This window comes from Perca flavescens, chromosome 6 (assembly GCF_004354835.1).
Source record: "Perca flavescens isolate YP-PL-M2 chromosome 6, PFLA_1.0, whole genome shotgun sequence".
Lineage (NCBI taxonomy): Eukaryota > Metazoa > Chordata > Actinopteri > Perciformes > Percidae > Perca > Perca flavescens.
The window spans coordinates 24,326,970-24,353,077 of record NC_041336.1 but is presented as its reverse complement, the minus strand read 5'-3'; the positions used below and the strand labels follow the sequence as shown (position 1 = coordinate 24,353,077).

General features: G+C 39.2%; 1 protein-coding gene across 6 annotated transcripts in view; it reads right to left on the bottom strand.

The window, feature by feature from the left end:
* Positions 1 to 26,108, bottom strand: part of LOC114557058 (metastasis suppressor protein 1) — a 55,048-nt gene that overhangs the window by 16,341 nt on the left and 12,599 nt on the right. For 3 of the 6 annotated variants that reach the window (XM_028580319.1, XM_028580321.1, XM_028580322.1), the window contains exons 4-7: positions 5,273 to 5,357; positions 3,779 to 3,870; positions 3,419 to 3,493; positions 167 to 178 (exon numbers count right to left, since the gene is read on the bottom strand). In XM_028580319.1, the coding sequence (XP_028436120.1) occupies positions 167 to 178; positions 3,419 to 3,493; positions 3,779 to 3,870; positions 5,273 to 5,357 (264 nt within the window). Of the gene's footprint in view, positions 1 to 166; positions 179 to 2,780; positions 2,909 to 3,418; positions 3,494 to 3,778; positions 3,871 to 5,272; positions 5,358 to 26,108 lie in introns of those variants that run through there. The other 3 variants (XM_028580320.1, XM_028580323.1, XM_028580324.1) reach the window with 2 other exon arrangements.

The window sequence follows — 26,108 nt, the reverse complement described above, 5'->3', positions numbered from 1 at the left end:
AATTGAGCATGCCAATATTCACAGTAGCACCATCCAAACATATTTAATATTTGCATAAAACTCAATATTGATGGTGGCTTCTTTACAATGCAACCAAAATGCTTGGTTAAGCATTATAGCGTAAGCAACAACCTGGACAGTGTGTCTATTCCACAAACTGACTTACCTAGATTATCAGCTGCAGTGCAGCGTAAGGAGAAGGATGGTATCAGAACCACATGGGGACAGGGAGAGGAAAAAGATGCAAGTCAACTGAAAGAGTGGCAGCATTTAACACCAATGCATCACCAGTGCAGTCTTGTATATTTGGATGCCATGTTTTTTTTTGTGATCAAATTTTTATTTTATGTTAAAGAGACAGTACGTACAGGTATGTATACGCATCAAAAATAGATCACAAAACATATATTCACATACCTACCTATACATATACACAGAAACGTATGATTGACAACTAAGATAAAGATTAAAAAAATAAAAAAAAACTAAATAAAACCCCAGACATAACCCACCCACCCCCTGGATCCAGAACTCCAAATCTCGGTTACATATTAAACCTGAAGCCCGCGGAGGGTAGTTAAACGTGAAAGCTAAGCCTCTATTACTGACTCTTTTGCTCCGTGGACTCTAGATGTCGACAACTCCAAGTAAACAATATCCAAATATGTTAAAACCCAAGCTCGAAAAGAGAGCGAATGTGGAGGTTTCCAACGTGTGGCAACTAGTTTTTTTGCAGTCGTAAGTCCAGCCAGCAATGCTTTTCTCTTATTCAGTGTCAAACCCTGCCTTGACAGATCTTTCAAAATAAGTGTAGCAGGCGAGCAGGGTCTGGATGCCATGTTTTAAGCATTTGTACGCCTTAGTAAATCGTATAAGAGTAAGACAGGCTGAGCTTTACTGATATGCCTTTCTCAAAGACAGTAAACCTTTTGGAAGGTCAAATACCACGATAAGTTGATTGATTTGGCAGTTACATTAATTGCCACATTGCCAATTCAAAAACAAATGCCAAATATCAGCAGGTTTTGTTTCCCACAGATGACATTGTCTGATACCAAATGTATGCCGATATGTTCGTACATTAATACTAACAGATGACACAAAATGGGATTAGGGTTACTGCTTCCTTCCTCACTGGCACACTGGTCCATTGGTCAGTGAACTCAAATACATCAAGACAACGCCTTTCAAAAAACAACAACATTTGACTGGACATGCTTTGTAAATCAAAACAAAAAGGACAGCAACGTGACAACAATCCCAGTGCTGACAAGTATGGTCTTGAGCTTATACCAGCAGTGTTTAATGATAATCAAAGTCATGCATACAGCTGTAGGGGAAGGACACCTATCTTAAAGGGACAGTTCACCCCCAAATCAAAAATACTATTTTGACTCTTACCTGTAGTGCTATTTATTTATCAATGAAGATTGTTGTGGCGCGAGTTGCCCAGTGTTGGAGATACCAGCTGTACAGAAGTCTGCCTTCTCTCAAATATAAAGGAACTACCTGGCACTGGGCTCAAAGCACTAAAAGAATACATTTGAAAAACTCCACAATGTCTCTTTCCAAAAATAATGCCCTGGTTACTCCAGATAATCTGCAGACCTGGTTTTGAGCAGTTTCACGCAAGTACTATTTTCTTTCTACTGAACTACAGCCGCCAACCTTATCACCGCACAGAAGGAAGCGTACTGGAGACATACATGGAGAGGCTGGTGCTCGTGACATCGCGAGATGTAAACATTTAGGGGCGTCCCCCTCGGTTCAGTTGTAGCGTTTACTAGCTCAGGGGAGCCAACAGTATCGGTTAGCTATAAAATAATCTTCACAAGATGAATACGCTTCCTTCTGTGATACAGTTGGCAGGTGTTGTTCGGTAGAAATAAAGCAGTTCCTAAATGAACCTGCTCCCAACCAGGTCTGTGGATTATCTTGACTAACCGGGTCATGATTTGGGAGAAAAGACACTTCTGTTGAGTTTTGAAAATGTGTTTTGTGGCGCTCTGAGCACCACAAGCCGAGTGCCATCTACTTCCATTAAATTCGAGAGAAGGCGGACATCTCTACGGACGATATCTCACACTGGGCAGCTCACCGAAACAATCTAGACTGATAAATAGCACTACAGGTAAGAGAAAAGAAATATGTATTTTAAATGTTGGGGTGAACTGTCCCTTTAAGTAGCAGTATTAGTAATGATCACTATGTGCAGCATCAGTTATATGCCAAAGAATAACCATTGACCTTTTTTCTTTACTTTTTCTTTACAAGTATGTTGTATTTTTGCCTAAACATCTGTTGACTTTAGGACTACAACTATCAACATCCCCAAACATCTAATTCCTTTTTTTGTGTGGGGTATTTTTTTAGGTAGGTGAATGTGTTTGTAGAACCTGAGAAATGCAGAGGGGAAAAGCCTGTGCCCTCTCAGAGAGTCTTTACCAAGTAAGGTAATGTTTAGCCTCACTAGATCTGCACACGTCTAATCAGTAAAAACAAACTTCTTCTACACACATCACTGCTGTCTAATGAAAACGTCATATATACAATTTGGACATTTTCCTATGTGAAATACAAGGTGGCAGTTGTTTCTACCACTGAGCCCTTTCATGATTTCAATAATCAGATTTTTCCACTAGTCCTGAATGTTGACGTCTTGCAGATAGAAATCTTTAATCCAGTACAGCATAAATCAAACTAAACTAAAATACTCCCAAAGCCCAGGTGCATACAGTAGAATTCAAGTAAAACAAAGGATAGCATTTTGAGTGAATCACCAGTAGATAAGTTGCCGTTTTTCCTTCTTCTATCCTGGTGTCCAAAAAAACGGTTGATTGCAAGATTCTCATAGAGGTCAATGAAAACCACATTTTTCTTTACACTGGCTTGTGATGTCATATATGAAAAAAAAAAAAAAATCACTGACTGAATTTCAAGAAGCCAAACCCTTCCTTACTAATACATGTATATAGCTAATCCTTTACCGAGAGGGGTGTAAAAGACTCCGGTTCAATTCTTCCTGATAAGGTTGCATACTAGTAGAGGATAACAAAAAGCATTTTACTTGTTTGCTTTCTAAGAATCTGAACTAATTATCTGACGGACACTTGAGATGGATATCTTTCACTGAGCTTAGCAGACAAGGCTCCAAGTTGTTAAGTGTGTGATCCCTATATTTAGCTACATTATATGCATGCACAATAAAGATAATAAACTAGTGTATATTGTGTAGTGTGACATTCTTCTGGTTTTCATACTCTGGGGTCAACATTTTACTAGTCTGTAGGAACACGATTTAGTACAAGATTTGTCTCCATCGCTATCAGATGAACTGCATGTAGCATTGCTATTTTTGTCAATTCACCCAAGCTTTGGTTTAAAAAAAAAATATATATATATATATATATTTTTTTACCTTTCTTTGCTTTCTTCTGAAGTTTCAGTGTGTCCGAAGACTTCTTCTTTATTTCCTGTCGGGCTCTTTTATACTCTGGTTCAGATGGACAAGGTAAAAAAGTAAACTAACTGTGTGAAAACTAAGTGTTAAGGTACACATTTTCATACACTTAATAATATTATGTGCCACAGAAGAAGAAACAAACGGTATGAAAACCTGAATATCAACCTAATCTTTAGGTTAGAAAAAAAGCAGTACTAAAACATTGGCAATTTACATTGCTTTAATATTTTGCATGATGTATCCTAATGTCAAAGTAATTTCTGGATCTGCATGTTGTGTTATATTCTTGTATGTGATTACATTGGTTTGTCCTACCTTTAGCATGGTCCTTGTCCAAAGTATTGACTCCTCTTTTCCACTCCTCCACTTGTTCTTGTAGAGGGTTGATCAGACCCTCAAGGAAGGCCCTGCAAAACACCAGGATAGTTACTTCTAATGTGATGTCAGCTTGATCAGTTAAACCATTTAAGACTTACCTTTTAAAATTTAAAATGGTTCCTATTTGAATTCAGCTAAAAACACTAACTGCTTAGGTTTACAATTTTCATAAATTATGTGTACTTATTGACCAATAATAAGGCCCAAAACCTATTTATAAAATGTAAAATTCCAGACCTGCTCTGCGGGGGTTTGTCAGTATATCTGTCACCTGATCATAAAGTAGCAGACAGACGGTCAGACATAAAAATCATTAGGTCTGGGTTTGCCTTTCTGTCTTAACACTGTATGGTCATGTCTGTCAATCATTAATAGGCAGAGATAAAAACAGAGACTGGGAGAAGAAAAGGTCTGCTTATGTCTGACTGTGTCACAGGAGGAAGTAAGAAGGTTGTGCAGTCAATCGTTACCCAACTGTTTCCGTCTTGTATTTGACATGTATTTGTGAGTGTGTTGAAGAAGCTGTGAGTGTGAGAGGTAGGCAGCTGCAGGCTTACTGCATGAAACTAAAATTAGACTTCTCCCTCTTGCAGACATTTCTCCAAAAGTGTGTGTGTGTGTGTGTGTGTGTGTGTGTGTGTGTGTGTGTGTGTGTGTGTGTGTGTGTGTGTGTGTGTGTGTCAGTGGGTGGGTTGTGACCACAGCCCCCCGTGTACAGCCCTTGCTATGGAGATCCAAGTGGAATCTCCACTGAAATGCCACCCAAAATTAGAGAGCCTCTTGTCTGTGTAGGGTGTGTGTGTTTGTGTGACTGAGGGAGGGTGAGGGAGTGTGTGTGACTACACTGAAACATTATAGATGCTTGTGTTGCCAGACAATCGTCTCTTTCCCAGCATTCCATGACAAGGGGCATTCTCACCCACGCACACAAAATGTCAAGACATGGAGGATACGCTGAGATCAAAATTTGAATGCAGACCATTTTATTGGAGTTGCACTGTTAGAGAAACAGTTTGGGTCAAAGTACGCAAACTGAGTAACTTATATAAGAAACACTGCAAAAAATATATATTTTATAACCCAATCAGATGTTTGTAAGAAAGGTTTTAAATAGCTGGTGCTAAGAACTTTTTGTCAACATTAGAGTTTTAGTGGGGAAGTTTATAGGACGTATGAACTTGCTGTAAATATGCCTCTTTTAGCTCAATAAAACCACACTGATGGGGCTTATTCACAAAGTACCGCCAATTAAATCCCATCTCCCACCTAACCCCTCTTACATCCCAGCCAATCATTCAACAGAATTGCAGAAGGGATCTTTTATATTAGAGCCTGTGAGTTGGTAAAATTCAATAGTATTGTGGTTGAGGAGAGATAAAGACAAGACAAAGTAGAACAGCACACAAATGCACTACGTGTAATGTTGCTTACATAGAAAACTGTTTGAGTTTAGCCTCTATGCTGCGATGTCTCATACACATCCTGGTCAACGCTGAGCCAATGTCCTTGGTCCCACCTGAAAGACACAAACAAAAATACTATTTACATGAGCTAGCCAGGTTAAAACTGAAGCAGTTTGGTAATTGTATTAAAAGTAAAGTATACAATAGTCAACTAATTCATATTAGAGTGAGAGTGAAAGAAAGAAAAGAAAAAAATATGGCTGGACTTTCTAAATTAAACATTTGTAACAAGCACTCACTGACCCCCACTCTCTCTACTGTGGGAAGCCGAGAGAAACACTGAGTTACGAATTGCACACATTTTGGTCAAGAGAAGTGATGGGAAGTTGGAGATGGAGCCTTGTAAATGTGCTTGAGGCCAGTTTCCTTCACACAGGTTAACTAGCTGTCTACTGGAAGGCCTCAGGCTGGACAGCCAAGCAGGGACTTGACGTTGATTGACAGAGTTATTGTCTGGCTGCTCAGTATGACTAGTCGGTTTCTCTGTGGGGTTGAAGCAGTGTGTGTGTGTGTGTGTGTGTGTGTGATGTGTATGTGTGTGTGTGTGTGTGTGTGTGTGTGTGTGTGTGTGTGTGTGTGTGTGTGTGTGTGTGTGTGTGTGTGTTAGAGACAGTTTGGTGTGATGATCTAATGTGAAGTGTGAATCCCCTCCAACAGAGCAAGCCATTCGGCTGTCAGCACAGTTCTTGCTTCATGCAGAGACACACACACAGAGCTGTCACTCACTCACAGCCACTCATACTCATATTAACAACACACACGGACACACAAACTTGTCTTTTGCTCGGCTGCTGATTTGGCCTACTACACGCACTCATGGTGATCACTTAACAGGAACTCCTTACAGAACAGGAGAAAATGTGTAAATTGAGACAAACTTTCAAATGGTTTCAAAATATCATTGAACAGTAATGTGATATGGCCGAGGCATCAACATCTTATAGTGGTCTTAGATTTTCACCCTCTGTGAACGGTTTATCTCAGGCTCAGCTGGAGTGGGGAAAGATGGGCCATAGTTTGGAGCATATGTTCTGAATTACTTATGTCTAAATTCCAAAGGATCACGTGTGAAGCAATGTTGAGTGGATAAAGTGTTTTTTTTTTCTGGATCCCTAAAAAAAACAAGTTCCATAGATATTTGGTGTCAATGTTGTGTGTAAATCTTCCCTGCCTCTGTCTCTTTCACTAAGCTACCACACTGATCCAACATGCATCAGTGACAAAATATCTCGTCTCTACTCCAAAACTAAACCTGTGGAATAGCTGCTGAAGTTTATTATGTTACGCTGTGTGATTATGAATAGTTTGTCTAAAAACTGGTTTTCAGATAATCTGCATCTGTCCTGCTCTTCTAAAAGACCAGAATTAGCTCACTGTGCTTTTTACTGCTCTGTAAAAGGAGGGCAAAGCAGAGACAAACTGTAATACAGAGAGATACAGCGTAACAGTGAATTAAGCTATTCTACATGGCAAATTACAACTTTTAACAATACATAATTTAACGTCAGTCTCATTGAGCCCATCATGGCCTCAATGTTTTTCCTTTATCCATTCATTCATCCTTTCCTCGTTTACTGTGCATGCTTGTTATTGCAGAGGGTGTGGCTACTACATGCCATAAAAGACCTTTCTGTTATACAACACCAGAATTCTCATTCATTCCTTCGTTGGCTTGTTTAGTCATCCTATCCATCAATCCATCCATCTGCCCATCTCACAACTATGACTGCTTGTTATTCTAGAGGGTGTGACTGATAGATGCTATAGTGCCACAATGAGGCCACACAGCCAAAAGGAAAAAAAAGTAGGATTTAGTACTGGCAAATGTTTTTCAGTAGGGAGTCACTGTAGATTTGGCTTACATTGTAGCCCATGTTGCCAAGAGAAGAGTTGGTTTCAGTTTAAACTCAAAGATTAAACTCTAGTTTACATCACATTAAGATTTTGTGAGATTATTGGAATATCCCCATTTCCATTTGAATAGAGTTCCACTAAATGGCACATTTTCTTTCAAAAGAGACAGAAATTTGTCTGCAGATGTTAGCATTGCTCAGGGCGTGGGTATGACAAAAGAACTCCTCCCGTGCCATGAGCATAAACAGGCAGACATTCCAGGTAACTGAGCCTTGCAAATCAAACAGTTTACACCATAGCAAGATGATAATCATGAGAAAGGTCTTTGGTTGAATTAAAATAATTCAGCAATACCAAATACTCCATGTGTGAAAGAGACTTGTGCGCGTCTCCCTCTCACAGTAGGTAGCCAGTCAATGTGGCCTCTGCCATGACTGCCGGTTACCATGGAAACAGCGTATGGATGTGTGTGTGCCTGCTACACTCGGACTTGGGCTCCAATAGTGTTACGAGGTTAGGACCCTTTAGTTTTCTTCCATGTATAAAGTCTTTGGGAAGTATGACACCCAAAGCTTACATGTGACGTCCAATATAATGCACAGCAAAGCAGGGTGGGATAGTAGGACTGATTCAATATTTTTTTATTTTTGCAACTTCTGATGGTGTAAATTGACATTTTTTTGTGAGATTTGTAGGATGTAAATTTTATGATTATCTTATATTTGAATTAGTGTATTTTTGCCATATTGTGAAAAAAATAGTCTTAATAAATATATAATAGAAGAAGTGTTATGGGTTAGGATGCTGACCAAAAGTGGTTCTCAGGCCAATCTGCCCTGTTTGTTCTGTTGCTCTCATGATAAAGTGGCTGCTAACACACATCGACTACTCTGTCTAGCACAAAGTGACCCCTGGATAGAAATAGCGCCATTGGCAGCTCCAGTTGTCACACGCACGCACACGCTTCAGACCGCTACTCTCTGTGTGTCTGTCTGTGTGTGTCTGTCTAGTGGCATAGCTGGCTGTCAGTAGAAATAGCTGCTGTGTGACATGGTTGTTTCGGAGGCTTGTAATTATCCCCGCACCACTAACACTTAACCAGTTGAAAACACACACATTATATACTATGAGCTTGACTCTTCTGTGCTAAACTGACGCCTTTCTTACCTAGTGAGCAAGTTGCCAGCGCTAGCAACTTTGAGAAAAAAAGAGCAAATTTGGCCACAGAATGTTTTGACGTTTCAGTGTTTTGGCTTTTGCATGATTTGGTTGGGAACGCCAGCCCGAGCCAATCAACAATGTCCCACAGTAGAGAGTATACAGTACAAAGTCAATGGATTGTCTTGCAGCTGTTAATTAATTCACTCTATCAGGTTGTAATACCAAGAAACCACCACTTTTCATATATCCCTAACAAAGCTTTGTCTATTGGTCTGTGATATTTCAACTTTCTGTGGGAACTTGTGTCTCAATAGTCTATAGGGACATTTGTGACAGAGGTGATAGTTTTCTGTCTGTGTGTGGGTGTGTGTATGTGAGAGAGATAGTATGGCTATTTGATGTTGAGCTGCCAAGTCTGTCTCTGTCCTCAACCCCCTTCCAGACTGTTCCTTGGAATGTCACACTGTGCTCGCACAGAGTATGTGTCTGTGTGTATGTTTATGCACTTTGTAAGAAAGCAGAAAAAGGACTTGGGAAGGAAAGTAGATTAAGATGTATCAATGTATTCAAAGCATACTGCAAAAAAGCACTCTTTAATTTAAAGTGTTTTATTATTAGCTCTCATTATGCATAGCCTCTATAGTATAGACCTCCTGTGTCAGCGAGCTCTGTTTATTTTTGTTCTTGCAATTAACTCTCTTGCTAAATAAGCTTGCTAGACAATTTTCCCAACGGCAGCAGGCCATGCAACCTTTTATTCAACAGGAGTATAGTTCTGGTTGCTATGGGAACGTGACATCATTCAATGCAATCTGAGACTATCAATGATAATGGCATCGATGCAGCAGGAAGCATTATGACACTTTATGATCCTCTCCATATGCTTATACCGGCAGTAAAATCTCAATGTACCAGTACTTTATTAGCAAAATGTTAGCACCTAGCTAGACCTAGGAAAAATCAACGTAGCATAACATCTGCATTCTTCTCTTCAAATGTAAACCATTTCAGTCATGAATATTAAAGCAAGTGAAGATTGAACACAATAGCATTAATGACAAAACATTAATGGGATTTGAATGATAACTCAGACAGTATTCTGCTGTATGCTAATGTTTCAATAAAAACAATTTTCACTCAATTCCAACTTTTCAAAGCAACACTGCTGGCTTAAAACCTCAAATACAGCAATGATTCACCAGAATACATTAAAAAAAAATTGTTTATAGGACCCTATTTTATTTCAATAAATTAACTACAAGAACCCTTGTTGTGTGCACCTCAGGTCACAATCTCGTAACCACCTCTTCACCTCACAAAAGCAGTTCTGGAAGTTTTGATAACAATTGGTATTACATAATGGGACTGTGCCTCGACCTTGGGTTTTAGCAGAACTCTTTCTATACAGTATGACCCAAACGAGTAACAAGTATGACTTGTTGCTACAACTAGGATTCTTTTTTCTTTTAGCACGTCGTATAGTGGGAGAGAAGGATGATAAACACTTAAGAGCAAAAAGGGAGTAGGAAACATGGAGAAATAGAGAGGGAGTGATTTGGCTGGGGTAGTTTTGACAAGAAGATCAGGTTTGCTAAGCTAAAACCAACTCTGTATGGGCACCAGATGGTCGCTGTTAACTCTGGGCCAGCGGTTATGGAGACTGGAGACCATACAGCTGGACGCACGCACGCACGCACGCACGCACGCACGCACAAACATTACGTTTTGCAGTAAACTGAAATAGGAAAAGTATTAAGGCAAATTTCACGGTTCACAATCTGTTTTTTTACTGTTGATTTATTTATCTTTTTCCACTGTGTTTTAAGTTCAATAATTGCAACATCTTTCCAGAAGTCAACGAGTGAAATTATCGTGATTTCAATAGTGACCGAAATAATCGTGATTATATTTTGTTTTCCATAACAGAGCAGCCCTAACACACCGACACACACACACACACACACACCGACACACACACACACCGACACACACAATAACTAAGCAGTTGGTATGCCCAGATGGAGCCACCCACATAGCACAGAAACAGGCTAGATTTCATTCATTGATTTATATTTCTGCTCTGTCAGTCTGGTGGGCTACTGTAAGTCTAAAATTACATTTTTTAATAAATGATAGGCCTAAACTAAGTGACTTGAGGGAGCTAGAAAAAAAGTGAATAGATGTTGGAGTGAATGAGTCAAAACAACCGATCAAAAGATTATCTCCATAAATAAATCCATCTACTATACAATTCATACTGGGTTAAGGGGTTAGGATATGTGGGGATAGGAATCTGCATAGTCTCCAAGGTCAAGGGCTCATAATAATCTGCTCTAATAGTTTGCCTCCTTGGGAACCAAGCTCACCTCTTCATTCATCAATAGCTGCTGACAGTAAGTCAGCTTGCCCTGTCTACCCATACACACACACAGTCAGCAAGTCTAGCCTCAATGGGCACCAATGCATGCATGCAAACGTGTGGGCGAGCAAACACACATGCACCTGCTGCAGTGGGACCAGTGCTGACACACAAAAACTCTGGACTGTCTGACTACAGCTCCTAACAGCTGTCATCCAAAGACAGAATAAGGGAAAGAAGGACAGAGGGGAGTGGAGGAGAAGATGAGCACAGGTGTTGAAAGAAAAGGAGGAGTGGGAGGGAGAATAAAACGATGAGGAGTATTTTCAGATACTGTAAGAATTCTGTAAGCGTCCGGTTTGGGAAAAAAAAGGGTTTCCTGTATTGAGACTTACTTTAGTTGAAATGTGTGTATCTTAAGTAGAGTTGTGTAGTAATATCATTAGTGCTATATGAATTGATTTAGCTTTTTACTTATGAATGTCTCTAAATTGCAGACTTTACTTTGTGTTGTATTGTAAGATATGTGTTGTATCAATCAGCTGAGCATTATCTGGTTTTATTTAGTGATATAGTCTAAATAGCAGCGTTAAGCAGAAACTAAAACATCCACATTGATTTAAATGTGCTGACATCAACCAAAGAATGGCATCAAAAGAACAAGTACTGAATTTGCAACATCAGCAACATTGGTAGTATAACAACATTTTCAAACTCAGCCCTGACCCTATGGCCATGAACATGCATTTAAATGACATGAGGACAGTTAACCACTAACTACATTTTAACAGCCCTTTCTCTTACTACAGAGCACCATATTCACTTAATACTGACAGGAGAGATAAGAGAAAGACAGAAGGGAGGGCGGATCATTAACCAGGTTTGAACCCATGATGCTGTTTGTCAATGGTTTTGCATCATAGTCAAACGAGGCACCAAAACAACTGCAGGCTGACGTCTGAGTGTCTTTATACAGATAGTGAATTGAGCACTGGATGTGTAGCTTAGTGACCATATTCAACATAAACCTACACATTGGCAATGGGCCAACAATGTAGCAGATTGTAATACTGACTGCAAGATATTTACAATCTGTATTCTTTAAAATAACTCATTGTCAACTGTAATTGTGAATGTGTGTCAGTGTGCCACTGCAATGCAGTGAAATGCATCCTGCATAGTAATGCATGAGACTCCTCTTACCCTTCTCTCCTTTACATTGCTCTGCTCTACTGAAAGCTGCATCTCTCCCAATCTCCTCTCTACTCCTCGTCCGCTTCCATTTTTCTTTCCTTTTCTGCCTTAATCTCGTTTCTTCTTATTCTCTCTGCTTGCCCTGCCAACTTCCTCTACTATTCTCATCCCATTACTTTTTTTTCCTCTTTCTTCCAACTCACTTGGTCTCTTTCTCACTACCTTCCTGCACTCTCCACTATATTCTATTATATCACCAGTGGTGTACGAAAGAGTGATGTACATAGAGATGATTTAGAGATTTAGTGCTTTAAAAGAAACCTAAGAGTCTTGGACTGATATACGCTAAACCGAGCAGAGCTGGGCGCCCTGGTAGCTCACCTGGTTGAGCGTGCGCCCCATACACTGAGATTCAGTCCTTACCGCAGTGGCCCAGGTTCGAGTCTGATCCGTGGCCCTTTGCTGTATGTCATCCCCCCTTTCCTGTCTTCAGCTATCCTATCTAATGAAAGCCAAAAAGCCCCAAAAATAATCTTGAAAAAAAAACGAGCCGAAAGCTGTTAACAGGAAGTGTGTCAGTGTGCCACTGTAGAGCTGCAGCCTGAATACTAATGAACGCTGTACAGAGTTCCAGCTAAATGTTTACAGTGTTGACATAATGCTTACTGCAAAGTAGAGAAAATGTGTGGACGAGGAGGGCTGCAGAGAAAGGAAACCAGGAAACTGTAAATATATGTTGATTTTCCATTGTTAAGATAAAGGGGAGAAGAGAAAGTATTGTTCACAAAGAGGAGTAATTTGGGAGTGACAGTATGTCACCTCTATGTGGTTCTGCAGTGTGAATGCTAACGACGTCTCAAAGCCGCAGATAAACAAGAAAAGATAGCTGACAAATGCATCCATTGCTCTCTGCATCGCTCGCTTTCTCATTTGGATGCTTACCGAGCTCCTGTATCTCTACATCCCTCCTCCGTAATTCTCCCTCTCTTTCACAATTTCTGTCTCACAGCACTGTGGTATGAATGGATACTAAAGCAATGGATGGGAACCAATTAAGATAACAAGAATCCATTGCTTTCGTCTACAAAATGCCACCATCCTTTTTCCTGTCACACTGTGTGGTGGGATGTGTGAGTTATTTCACATTCATTCCTTTTTTTTTTTTTTAAAAAAAAAAAAAAAAAAAAAAAGTGATTTTGATTTGCCCAATACATCATCACTATCAATATTCTGCATCTGAGATCTCTTATTGGAACAATGATAGGCAATTATACATTGTGCATTTCTTGGGGTGCCTTCATCCAAATGCTTATAAAGAATTTCTCTTTTAGATACTTTTGTGTCTACTATTGGACTGCTGCTATTCTATAACTGTAGTAAAACACGTTTGGCCACGGCTGTTTAATAAAAAATAGTGCTCTATGTCATAACTGCACATGTTGGCTTCAGTTGGAGATTGCAATGCAAATGTAGGTCATTGAGAAATTCCATCCCCCCTCTCCCCTTTATTCTACTGTATTCCTTTGATTTCTTCTTTTAAGCTGTTCTCTCTCTGATCTAGTTGTTCTCTATTGTGCACTCCAATCTTTCTGTGTTGAGTTTAGTTTTTTCTCTTTCTGTACTGGCTTAGTCCTCTGCTCCCATTCCCCTCTGTGAATGTAGTACTATAATGTTAACATGGTGCTAATCGGAGTTAAACATGGAGTTAATCCAGTCAGTAAGCAGTTGGCCAGTTCAATGAACGGTCAAAGTTGGGACAGAAAATAAATGCTCAAAGAGAAGTTGAGAATGTCCCATGGGAAAGTACATCCTTGCAAATGCCATCTCTACTGACTGAATAGTTACAAATGTTTCACAATGTTGTCTTGGAAGAATACTTGCAACAATATTAAATGGTAAACATCACTCATCTTAATAATAAAAACCCTGCATGGTCCCAAAGTCCCTGTTATCTAAATGTTTTCCACATACAGCAGGTAACATCTGATCATCACTGGGTCTTCAGAACTTTAGGGACACAGTCAGTTCTTGAATCTTGGGTGGATTGATAGACAGCGTGTATTATGCAAAATGCACAATCGCTGGTATTTACAGGTGTTAGGCTAAATATACGGCCAATGGACTTTTAGACAACATAACTACAGGTGCCATTACATTTCAGTCTCATCCGCATTCAAGACATCATATGTGGTGCAAACAAACAACCTCGCAAATAGGGTTGGGCATCGAGAACAGATTCCTACAAGGGAATCGTTTCAAAAATTACTATTCCATCGGAATAGTTTCTTTATTGGAATCGTTTGGAGGATTTGGTTTCAAATCTGATCATAGGTTCCAAATTTAACATGCGCACAAGTTTTGGTTTCCGTAGCGGCCGGGCACTTGTTGTGTTGCAGCCTTGGAGCACAGTAAGCGGCGCTCTAGTGTGGCTTTATTTTACATTGAAAAAGCTGTGAAACTGCAAACCACCATTGAATCAAAATAAAACTTTATTATTTGTGAAATAAGCATGTGACCCATTTCAACTCCAACCCTCAAAGAATCGGAATCGAGAATCGTTAAAATCCAAACGATGCCCATCCCTACTCGCAAAGCTTAAACACAATAACATCAGCTGTTGTAATAGAGCTGGCAATATCAGGTGTCATTCACTGATAGCCAGTGCCTGCATAATGTTCTACACGGCATGTAACAGCTCTCCAGCAGCTATAAGTCTACTGCCCAGATAGCCAATTAAACCCCCGAATGAGGGGGTTTAATTGTGTAATAAGATGACCAGAGAGAGAGAGAGAGAGAGAGAGAGAGAGAGAGAGAGAGAGAGAGAGAGAGAGAGAGAGAATGAGGAAAAGAATAGATTACCCTAGAGCCCACTCCTGCTCTTTTCTGGGCTCTGGTGCCCCACTTTCTCTCTAATCTTCCTTTCTGGTCTGACACACATTCCACAGACAGATAGAAAGAATTTACTAGAAGCTCTACCAATGAACTAAATCCATTGCTTTTTTTGGTTAGAGTATTGCCATCCTTATTTAAGGTACGCAGAACTAAGAAGCAGTGGCAATGATAACGGCCACTTAAAACAATCAACAAACAATGAAACCCAATCAACATAAAAGCCAACAATAAAGCACTTTTCTTTTCTTTTTTTAAATGTATTGGAAGAATGAGATACTGTCTGGTCAGAAGTACGGCGCAGCGTCACATCAGCATATGGTCAGAATGTGCAAAAAGTCTCATGTCATGGTTAATCATTTGCAGTGAAAGGGACAGAGGTTCGTATTTCCACTGCAATAACTGAACACAATAACAACTGAATAAACTAAAGGTCTGAGTCACGTTCATCTTGTATGCAGGACTAAAGTCACAGCCTAACTTGTCTTCATAACTCTCATATTCAGATTCATTTAATTTCAAATTTATTTACATTGCCAACAAGGCAGAGATAGTCAAGTTAGGTTTTAAGTGCAATATCACCTACATAGGTCTCAACACTATAATAGAATAAAACAAATGTAAGCTGTAAAAAAAATATCAGCAATAGAAAAACTTTGTTACATGTTATAACAAAGTTTTTATCAAAAGAGTTTTAGCGTTTCTGTCAATTTGCCCTTATGCAAGAGGTTTATGTGGGAGCAACCGTTTTGAAGATATTTCAACATAAGTCATAATGAAGTTTTGGGATTCGTGTGCACAAGGAGTGGCAATGTATCATTCTCTCTTCCGTTTAAGCCCAAGGGCAGCGTGTGAAATGTTTCATTGAAGAATAAATTGTAGTAATCACTTTCACAGCACAAAAATACCATACTATATACTGTTAATTACTGTAATACTTACTTGTAATACTGTCATATCAAACAATATCTGGTGAAATCCACCTAGACATCAAAGTGATGAAGAAAGAACTTCAAAATTTGACCTTGACACAATGGGAAGATAATCTTTATATGAAAAAGTGACTTTAAAAAGTGTGATGAAATGAAAAAGACTTTGGTTGCTGAGGGGGAATCCACCCAAAAATACAATATCAGGAGTAAGAAGTTTTTCTCTAACTAAGTTAGAAACAAGACAGCAGTCTGTGGCATAATTAAGAGACGTTTGGCTTTTGCACATTAGTATGTGAATGGGCCTGTGATCTCCACCTTTCCCTGTAGGGAGAGAGAATAGGAGGCCTCTGGTCTGGGAGATACAGGTGATAATTTAAACCAGACACGCACTAGAGAGACTGAACTGTTTGTCAGTACAACACAACACTCCCTTGTTTGCAATAATGACCACCAGATTACATCTACGTCTGAGCCTCTGCATGCATATATGTGTGTGCACATGTGTGCTTGTGTATGTGTAAGAGCACTCTATACTGTCAAAGAGTTAGTGAGGGGACACACACACACACACACACACACACACACACACACACACACACACACACACACACACACACACACACACACACTTTATGAAGTGTCTATTGGACGATAAAGAACAATCCAGACACTGAAAGCTCACTGAGTCAACCCTGACTGAGTAACTTGACTGAACCTTACCATTACTTATCCATCTATCAACCAATACAATGGCTGTATTATCTTACACACTCAATGATAAATTCATACCTTAGATCTGTTTACAACAAGTGACAGGTTGTTCAGCATATTTTACAACAAAACATTTATTGAAATCATTTACCTAAATTCAGAACCTATAGCTTAAAATTATTACATAAAGAAATATAAGGCACATTGCACGCACAGTGTAAGGTCACCTTACCTTATTCTAAAAGAATAAAGTTTTTTCCAGTGAATGGGAACGACTGAAAGAGGTAACACTTCATCCAAGTTCACCTTCAATTGTCATGCTGCAGCAGATGGCTCACCTGTCCAGTTACACACCAACGAGCTGATGATGGTATCCCACTGAGAGTGTGTGTGTGTGATGATGGTATCCCACTGAGAGTGTGTGTGTGTGTGTGTATATATATATATATATATATATATATATATATATATATATATATATATATATATATATATATATATATATATATATATATATATATATATATATATATCTGTTGCACTCTATTCTTAAATATGACATCTTTTATTATGGTTACTTCTGCAACCTGGCTCTTGCTCTCCTCAAGCTCTGCCCCCCCTATATGAAATCCAGTGTGAGTCTATAAGTGCGTGCATGGAGGTATAGAACAAAAGCAGACTGTGTTAGGTTGCAGCCTGGCTGCTGGGATGTGGTCTTGTGTTGATGTGTTCAATGTAACTTTTATAGAAGGAGAAACCCAAAACTAGCATGCACAATTACAACACATACACTTAGCTAGACACACATAACCCAGTGCTTTAAAGTAAACGAACTAGTACATGCACACACAGTCAGCAGAAAGATGCAATTACACACACACACTCACAACAGGTGTGTTTGAAGAAAATTCGGGTCTTGGTTTCCCCAAAGCCTCGGTAATAGTCGCTTGACACCGTGGCGCGGGCTTCCATAGATAGTGCCCTTGCTACGTGCATGCACAGAGAAATTAATGCTCAACGCATTGATTGTTGCAGTATTCTCCAAAACGCCAGGGGGCATACAAACAAAATAATCTGTGAATAAGCAAGAGGTAGTAGAGAAGAAAAAGAGAGCGGAGGTAAAGGTAAGCAGGCTGCCAGGCAACAGTGGTAAACACATTCATGATAAACACAGACATACTTTTTTCCACCAGAAAGGAGTATCAATTTGGCAACTTTAACTAGTTTTAACTTAACTATAATTGCCAATCAAACCACCTCAGAAAGTCATTCGTCTGAAGTTCATTTGCCATGCAAATGTCTTTTCAAATTTGGCTTTGCATGTCAGGTGTTCTAAACCCGAAGGTCACTGGTCTAACAGGGTTTATGCTTAAACTAAAGAGTAAAACAAACAGCGCTAACACCCAGAAACACTTGTGTGGACACACGTTGCATGCAGACATAGTCAAGTTCACAGAGGATTCTCTGATTCTTTTCTGGGTCAAACATACCCAAAAGGTGTTTGGCCTACTCTCCTGTTCTACTCTACTCTACACATACACAGAAAAACATACACCCCCACATTTGTGTCCCTTAACTCTATGACAAGGGCGTTTTGGAGCCCGACTCTGAATCTGCAAAGTTAATGGGCAGATGTTTGTATTAAAGCAGATGGTTGCGGCTACATTTTTCAAAGAGACTTCCTTGTATTTTCTCTATTAATGTGTTTTATAGTGCAAGCTAAATGGCGAGGCAAGTGAGTCTACCATGAACCACGTGACAAAAGAGTTTGACCCATACATTCTCAAACAACCGAAAGAAAGACCAGCACTAAATCAGCCTCAGGAATGTTAGTCTGAGAAAGGCAGAGATCAATTAGTCTATATGATTGAATCATGCTGTGTATGTTTTGTGCATGTGCATTAGTCTGTAAGTCTATACGTGACTTTGTGTATTTGACCCATTAACTGATTTAATTGCTGGTTCCAGTGTTCTGTAAGATTCCCAGGATGGGGTCAGGGTGAACAGAAGAGAACAGAGGGTGGATTGAGAGGCACAGAGCGCGCGTCCAGGGTATGGGATCTAGGTTTGGGCTGGACAGAGGACAGGAAATGTACAGGGCCAAGCTGGTCTAGGACTGAAACTGGAAAAGAGGACAGAGCCCTGTCAGAGGCTGCATTGAGACAGTGGGTTAGTTCAGGATCTAAGGCTGCTCTGTAACAGAGGCCAAGCCATGAACTGAGCGGGGCAAAGAGGAACAGGCTTGATTCTTTTTTGTGGAGCTGTATGGGGGTCTGTCCACTGCAGAGCACACAGAGCCTGCTTAGAGAAATGAGCACAAATACAGACTGAAGTCTGTTCCACCAAAATCATAAATTCAGTGCATTCCAAGTTTGGTTTAGAAAGCCAATGGGTCTATGATAGATTTAACAGACAATTATACTTTTGTCTTGGAGTCGGTCAAGTAAAATTACATCTGCATTCAGGTAGAACTTGCTGGATTATTAAGAGTTACTGTGAGCAGCTCTAAAGGAAACGTGCCCACTTACTTCAGACAGGATCACTTCTTTACTTTAACTAAAATAGGCTGGATGTGCGCTAGTTCACAGTAATTATATGGCCAAGTGCCACTCCGTAAAAGGGGATGAGAGAGGGGGAAGAGAGGCCTCACTGAGAAACAACCATGCACACAGTCACACAAGAATATGTGTAGCATGTTCTTGCCTGTATGTACACACATGCAGCCACAAGCTCAAATCCCTGCACACCACATGACAATCGGCACACTTGATTTTTCACTCCCCTCAGACCCAAACATTACAGAGATCAACAGTATCTAGGTTATATATACACACTAATTATTTACCCTTCTATCTCCCATTTAGACTTTGGATCTCAATGTTTCATATCCACGCCTAATGAACTGCATTAACCACAATGTCTGCCATGCATGCCGGCGCTGTAACCCTGTTTTTAATCATTCTCAAAGCATTGAATACCGAGACTGAAAAGTTAAAGAGAGTGATAATATGTGAATATGTTATCTATGCCTGTAATAGTGACAGGCATAGAAAACAGATAACAGTTGTGACAGCTTCTACCCTGCATTAGCAGAGGCACCAAGTGCATTACCAGATGACTGGAAATAGCAGAAGGTAAAGCTTTACAGCCCCCACTTACCCTGAATATCTGCTAAACACACAGTAACACAGCATGAACAACAATTTATAAAACATGTATGTAATTTGCTATTGTGGTGTTTGTCTTTTTTTCTGGAAACATATTAGAAATACACTGTGCATAGTTTAAAATGAAGTACATACACAACTCTAAATTGGAAGTTATTTTCGGGGGATGAACTCATTGTAGGCACACACGGGCCTCAGTGGAACTAAGCTATTCCATAAGGAGGGGCGGCAGTGATGTTGATGGGAGAGGTATTACAATTGACTGAAGCTAGGCTGTATAGAGGTCAAAAAGATGTAGCACAGCTACTTTGTCACAACTAGAAGCAAGCTGGAAAATATGGAGCAATGAGATAACTTGGCAAAGTAGTGTACCAATATGATAAAATCAGCACTGGATTATTTACTGGATTCATTATTTTCATTAAAACAACCCCTAACTTTATTCGCACATTGATTAGGAGTAAATTATAGCTCACTTCATACTGTAGATCTGAGAATTAGCATCACACCCAATACTTCAATGCACCTTAAGCATCTCAATTCCATAACCTCCATCTTTCACCTCTCCATGTCTGCTGAGACAACTCATTACAGTTTCATAAAAGCTGCAGCTTACTCAGACATACTGGGCTGCTTCCAGTCAACATACCAGTCAGGTTTATGTTTGGTTGATGTTTTGTTTTTCACCATTGGCCCAAGTGAAAAAGGTGGCTGCAACTGTCTGTCTGTAATAAATGTGAATTAAAAATCAGGTGCGAGGTAAGAGGGACAGACACTGGGGTAATAAAGAAGTATAGCTGGATAACAGCAAGTATTATAATAATGACAACATGACTGCAATAATGACAGCAATATCCAGCCTATTTCCAAAACTGACAGGATGTGTAAGAACTGGCTTATCGTATTCATTAAGGCTTAACAACAATACTACAGTAGACATCTACGTCATAAAATTAAATGACTTACTTTCTCTAAACAGAGATTATTTGACAATACATGTTAAGGAATATTTATTTTTACCACACAGTAGGCTGTGGTCTATTACTGTACATAGAAGTCTTAGGTATTTTAGCCTATTTAGCCCCTTAGCACTTATGGAGGAGCTAAAATAGCTAACTGTTGAAAGAATAATTTCTTTTTTTCATCTTTGGCACACACACAAAAAAAAACATTTCTTCTTTTAAAGCAAACTGCTTAAACAAAAAAACAATATCTGACCAAGCATACATAATTCTAGTGATATAGGGCTGTTTAAATGTGATGTAATGATCGCTTTATGATTTAGCCTATTACTCTTGCTGAAAACGATTACTGGATGGGTGACTGGAGGAATCAAGTAATTATCGGCTCTAAAAACATGTTTGTACAACTTAATAATCCTATTAGGTCCAAACAGGCTTCTACATGCTAGCTCTGTGGCAGGTGTCTATTTCATCTCGACAGAGTCAGACGTGTCCAAACAGACTCAACACTAGAGCTGCTGACAGAGCCACTGGTATTAATTTATACAAAGGCGCGCACACACACACGTGCGCACACACACACACACAACATGCACAGACAGTGGCCTGACAGCTGCCAACCATCATGTGACCCCGGCTTGGTTATTTTTATGACTGTCAACAAATTTTGCTATGGGTGGTGTGAGAAATGTGTGTTGTCTATGTGTTTTTGAACATGCAATAAGCAAGAACAACTCAACTCCTGGTAGCGTTTTCCTCACGCAGTGGTTTTCAAGGTCAGACTCTGGGATTTAAAGATGGGCCAATGGAAGCCTCAAACACGCCATCTAATTACATCTCAAAACTGGTCAAACTTGCTCTATGGAAACCCTAGTGAGACTGTCCAAGAAAGGGATGTCTGAGCCTACCACTAACATACCATAGTCTAGTAACCTTAGATAATAATGGCCTTCAACTTTATCAAAGTTAACAGCCTTTGGGAATATACTCTAAACAAGTCATGTCTGTTTTTAGTCCAACAATATGCAATTCTTAGAAAGGGTCTAAATTGCATTACTGTGTTATTTTTAACATCTGCTCTCCTTGTTGGGTCTGTTGTATGGAATGACCTCATATCCCTGTATAGCCTGGTTGCCATCAGCTGTTTCACCATGGCTGAGTCGAAAAAAAAAAAAAAAAAAAAAACACTACTTACCCACTCTGTCACTCTCACACTCACTTAGTGAATGGAATACCACAAAGATGTAGCACTGCTTCAGGCACACAGAAACAGACACATACACCAACCCATTATACGCAGAAGGAAACTATGATGAAAGTATAATTTGATACAAAACAGAGAGAAAAAGGGGATCTACATGGAAAACAAAATGACACTTGATGAAACAAGAGAAAGGATTATACTTTGGCCTTCTCTGTTCTTCTGTGTCTGATAGCTCTTTATCTCTCTCTATCTTCCCAAATTCAATTGGGCTTTGTCTCATTTGTCACCAACGACTAGTGCAGTTTCAAGTTTTTTAGAGGGAGAAAATGTGGTTCAGACTGCCTGGTTTTATCTCAGCCAAAAAAAAAAGCTGAAATGAAAATCACGAAATACCAATCAGTCTTGCTTTTTGCAATTATTTTTGGTTTTGCCTGTAAAATTAATTCTTAAGAATGACTTGCATGGTATAATTCCTTGCAAAGAAAGCAGGTGTACTTTAGAGTGCCAGTTATGTAACATATACTTGTCTTCTACCTACAGCTGTACCCTGTAACTGGATTTAACTGACCCATCTTCAAATGTTTTCTAATCTGCTTACTTACCTATTAGGGGTGGAAAAAAGAATTAGATCTTAGAAACATCATGATACTCTCTTAAACTACTGAGCGCTGATGCAAAAAAACCCGACTTGAGTGGAATTTAGAGGGCTCTCCACGGGTGGCTACTTTTATATAGCCTACTGCAGTGAAGTCCCATTTTGGGGAAGGTGGTAAGGAGTTAAGGAGATTATTGACAGAATGTGATGCGAGTCAATGTGAGCCATTATGCTCATTTAACTACATTTATGTAACCAAGATTGCTTAACCTATTTAAACAAGTGCTTTTGTGTGCACCATGACTAAAGATGCTGTTATGGATACGCTCAGATTCTGTTTATAAAATGTAAAACATAAATGTAACTGTTTCCATTTTAGAATCAAACCCTATGTAGGGTGGCCATGCACGTCATGCACAAGAATAGTTTTGTGATCAAATCATAGCACCTTCAATTGAAAGCTAATTGAATGGTGAGATAACTAAAGATGCCTTGCCCTATTGCCTGAAGAGTCACATTTTTCCTTTCAGCAAATTCACAGACACCTCTTGGTAACAGCTTATTTTTCAGCCTCCTGGACACTGTTCCATGTGGCCTGATGTCCGAGTACTTCTATGAAGTCAGACCCAAAACATGTTTAATCATTAACGTTTTATCACATTAGTTTAAATCAAATAGAACCATAAGACCTTTTAGAGCAAACACTGTCACACTGCTTTAGGCAGAAGCAACTCTGTGGGCGTGTGATGCGAGTGTCCTGTTGTGCGTTTGTGCCAACAGTAGATGGATACATGTGTACATGTCTTATGTAATGTTTTCACCTTTGTGGGCAGGGTTCAAGGTTAGAAAATAGATAGAACTGTGAGAAAGATACAGGGACAAAGAGTAAAACCGGCCCATAGAAAGAGAGAGAAGAGAGTGGAAAAGGAGACAGAATAAGAGAGGAGCATGAGACGGTAAAAACGTGACAGACAAGAATAAAATTAGAGATAAAAAAAAATCTATTCTTAAATTCAGTTCTTCAGTTAATGAGTGAGAGGGTTCGTGTGAAGACGGCAAACAAACTAAATAAAAAAACAAAAACAAGGATGTAGCCTAATCTTCAGGAATTGCTACAGGCTAGACAACTTTGAACACATAAAAATGGGTAAACAAAAAAGTTAGTTTTGGAAAAATCTTTTTGTTAATATGACACAGTAACATGCACGCTAAGCAAACTAAAAAAGGCTTTCTCTTTCTAATACCCTTTTTCAACCAAAACGATAATAGATTTGTTCCACATACATTATTACACATACATACAACACATACAGTGCCTTGAGAAAATATTGACAGACAAAGCGAGACAACCCGTGTTTTAGACATTACTGGAAAAGGTGTCTGATCCATTTTGAAAATACACGGAGCAGCAAACGCTAAGCTGTCCATACTCAGCACCTCAGCAAAAACAAACAGAGCTGCAAAGACAAAAGCGAAAGGCACAAAGCAAACAACTGGATGAATACAGTTCCACAGGGATATGACTAAGAAGATCAGGAAAAAGGGCAGTTACATGTTGAGGGAAATTGAATATGAAAATGTACAGTAAACCCTGACATTATAAGAATAAACTTATAAGAATAAACTTATAAAATTATAAAGAATAAAAACTATGCAGACACATTGCACAGAAGTTCAAAACGCAGCTGAAATGCAACTAGAAACGTACGGATGTGGGTAGATGCCAAAGCACACTTTAATGTACTTTATCAGACTGGGACAACAAAGCAAAGGGAGGCCTTTGAGCATGAAGAAAGTCCAAATCCGAACAGACCACAACAGAGCACAGCGAAACAAGTGGTTTCGGCTAATCCCCTGTCTGTGTGGCTATGAATGTACATGTCTTTGAATGAACACATTTAAATGTGTAGAGGTGTGTGATCATCCATGATTATGAGTGCATAGCTCTCTGTTTATTTGCAGTTGTGTATATACATACTGTACATATTCATACGTGTTCTACCTAAGCAAGCAGATCTAGTCTTTGCTGTGTCTGTGCTCATGGTAAGTTCAAATACACTATGGATAACAGAGCACAACAGAGGAAAAAAAAAAAAAAGACTTTGTCTGGAAACTTAAGTCTCTTTCTTTCATTCAGACTTCCTCCACTTAGCATTCCAGTTATTGTATTTCACTCAACTGTGTTAACTGGTAAGCTGCTTTACCTTTACAATTCTTGACAATGAAAAGAAGAATATGCACTCATTGTGAGTTTATTTTGGTAATACGCAATAAATCTTGCATCTTAATCCTCATTTCTTTTCTAACCCCAACTATGCTCTAACTGGGTATCCTCAACCTGGTCCATGTAATGCAAAAACTGGCACAGCATTCCAGATTTAAAAGGGTTTTATCTTTATAAACACATCTGGTTTTCATAAATCAGTTACACAAACAGAATGCTACAGCTAACGATTATATGAAGCTACAAACTTTCACTGGACCATTTCCAAAACTCAGTCGAAGGTTTTTACTACGCCACAGTGATTAGCTCATGCAATGAGCATTTACTGATGTTTAATGGAAGATTGTTTCACAACCCCAGGGTGCTTTGCATGAAACTACAGCTACATTGCTGACACAAGGTTCTCACCATAAATCATCAGGCATATTTTAATCAAAAGCCCCTTGCATTAATGTTAAGATGATTATGTTATGATGTATTTGGATTATTTGCAAATATGAGGTGGAGGAGTGAAAAGAGAGAACGGATTTTGCCCAATTTATTAGGTCCAATGTGTTAGGTAGCTTATCAACAACATCAAGGATGTAACAAAGACATGTTTGAATATGACTTATACAGCTGCTGAGCAGGCATGAGAGAGCAACTCCAACAGCCTGTCAACATTGATAATGACACTGTGTGTGCTAAATTATAATTTGAGAACAGTGGAACTAATTATTCTTGCTAGGAAAAGTTGTAAATAGGCCATAGCTGTTGCAATCTAAGAGATTTAGAAATGCAATGGCAATTCTCAGCAAAAGGTCAGAAGCTATGAATAAGGTGTTTTTTTTTCCTTGTTACTTTAGTGTCTCTTAATAGCCTGAATCCTAATGCAATCATTGAGGTATTATGGAAGAGTTGTTTAAGGAACCTGAACCTACCTTTCACATATTCAACCTACGACGCTACTGAGGGAAACAGATCACTACTGGTGTTTCAACATACTGCGAGATTCATGTGGGGAGTTTTTGGATAACCTTCTTTGTTAGACTTTGTTCTTTAGCTAAAAGCCTTACAATTCTAATACTGTAACAGCATGCACTACAAATGGAAAAAAGTCCCGTATTCAGTTGGTATTCAGGACTGGAAATGTATTCCAAGGACTGGAGTGAAATCATCTTGTACTGTGGGTATAAAGACAGATGTGTCAAATTCATGTCTTGCTTGGGGTTACCTATGTCATAACTGCAAAAGAATGTTTAATCCATAATCATCTGTAATCATGTCCAAGTTTTATCTACATTGGGAACTGGAAATGTACTGGTCCTTAAATGGAAGTGTTTAAAAAAAACAACTATTAAATGTTTGGTATGCACATTTTACACATCAATATTTTAACAAAGACGCACATGTGAACACAACATTGTAGTCCATGGTTCAAGTTTTGAAAAGCCTCACAGCCTACTGTTATTGTGTCTTTCAATCTTCTGATCATCTTGCTTCAGTGATAACACTGATAAAAGAGTCCCAGAGTAACTTTCATCTAAACACTTATAAGCATAACTGCAGAGTC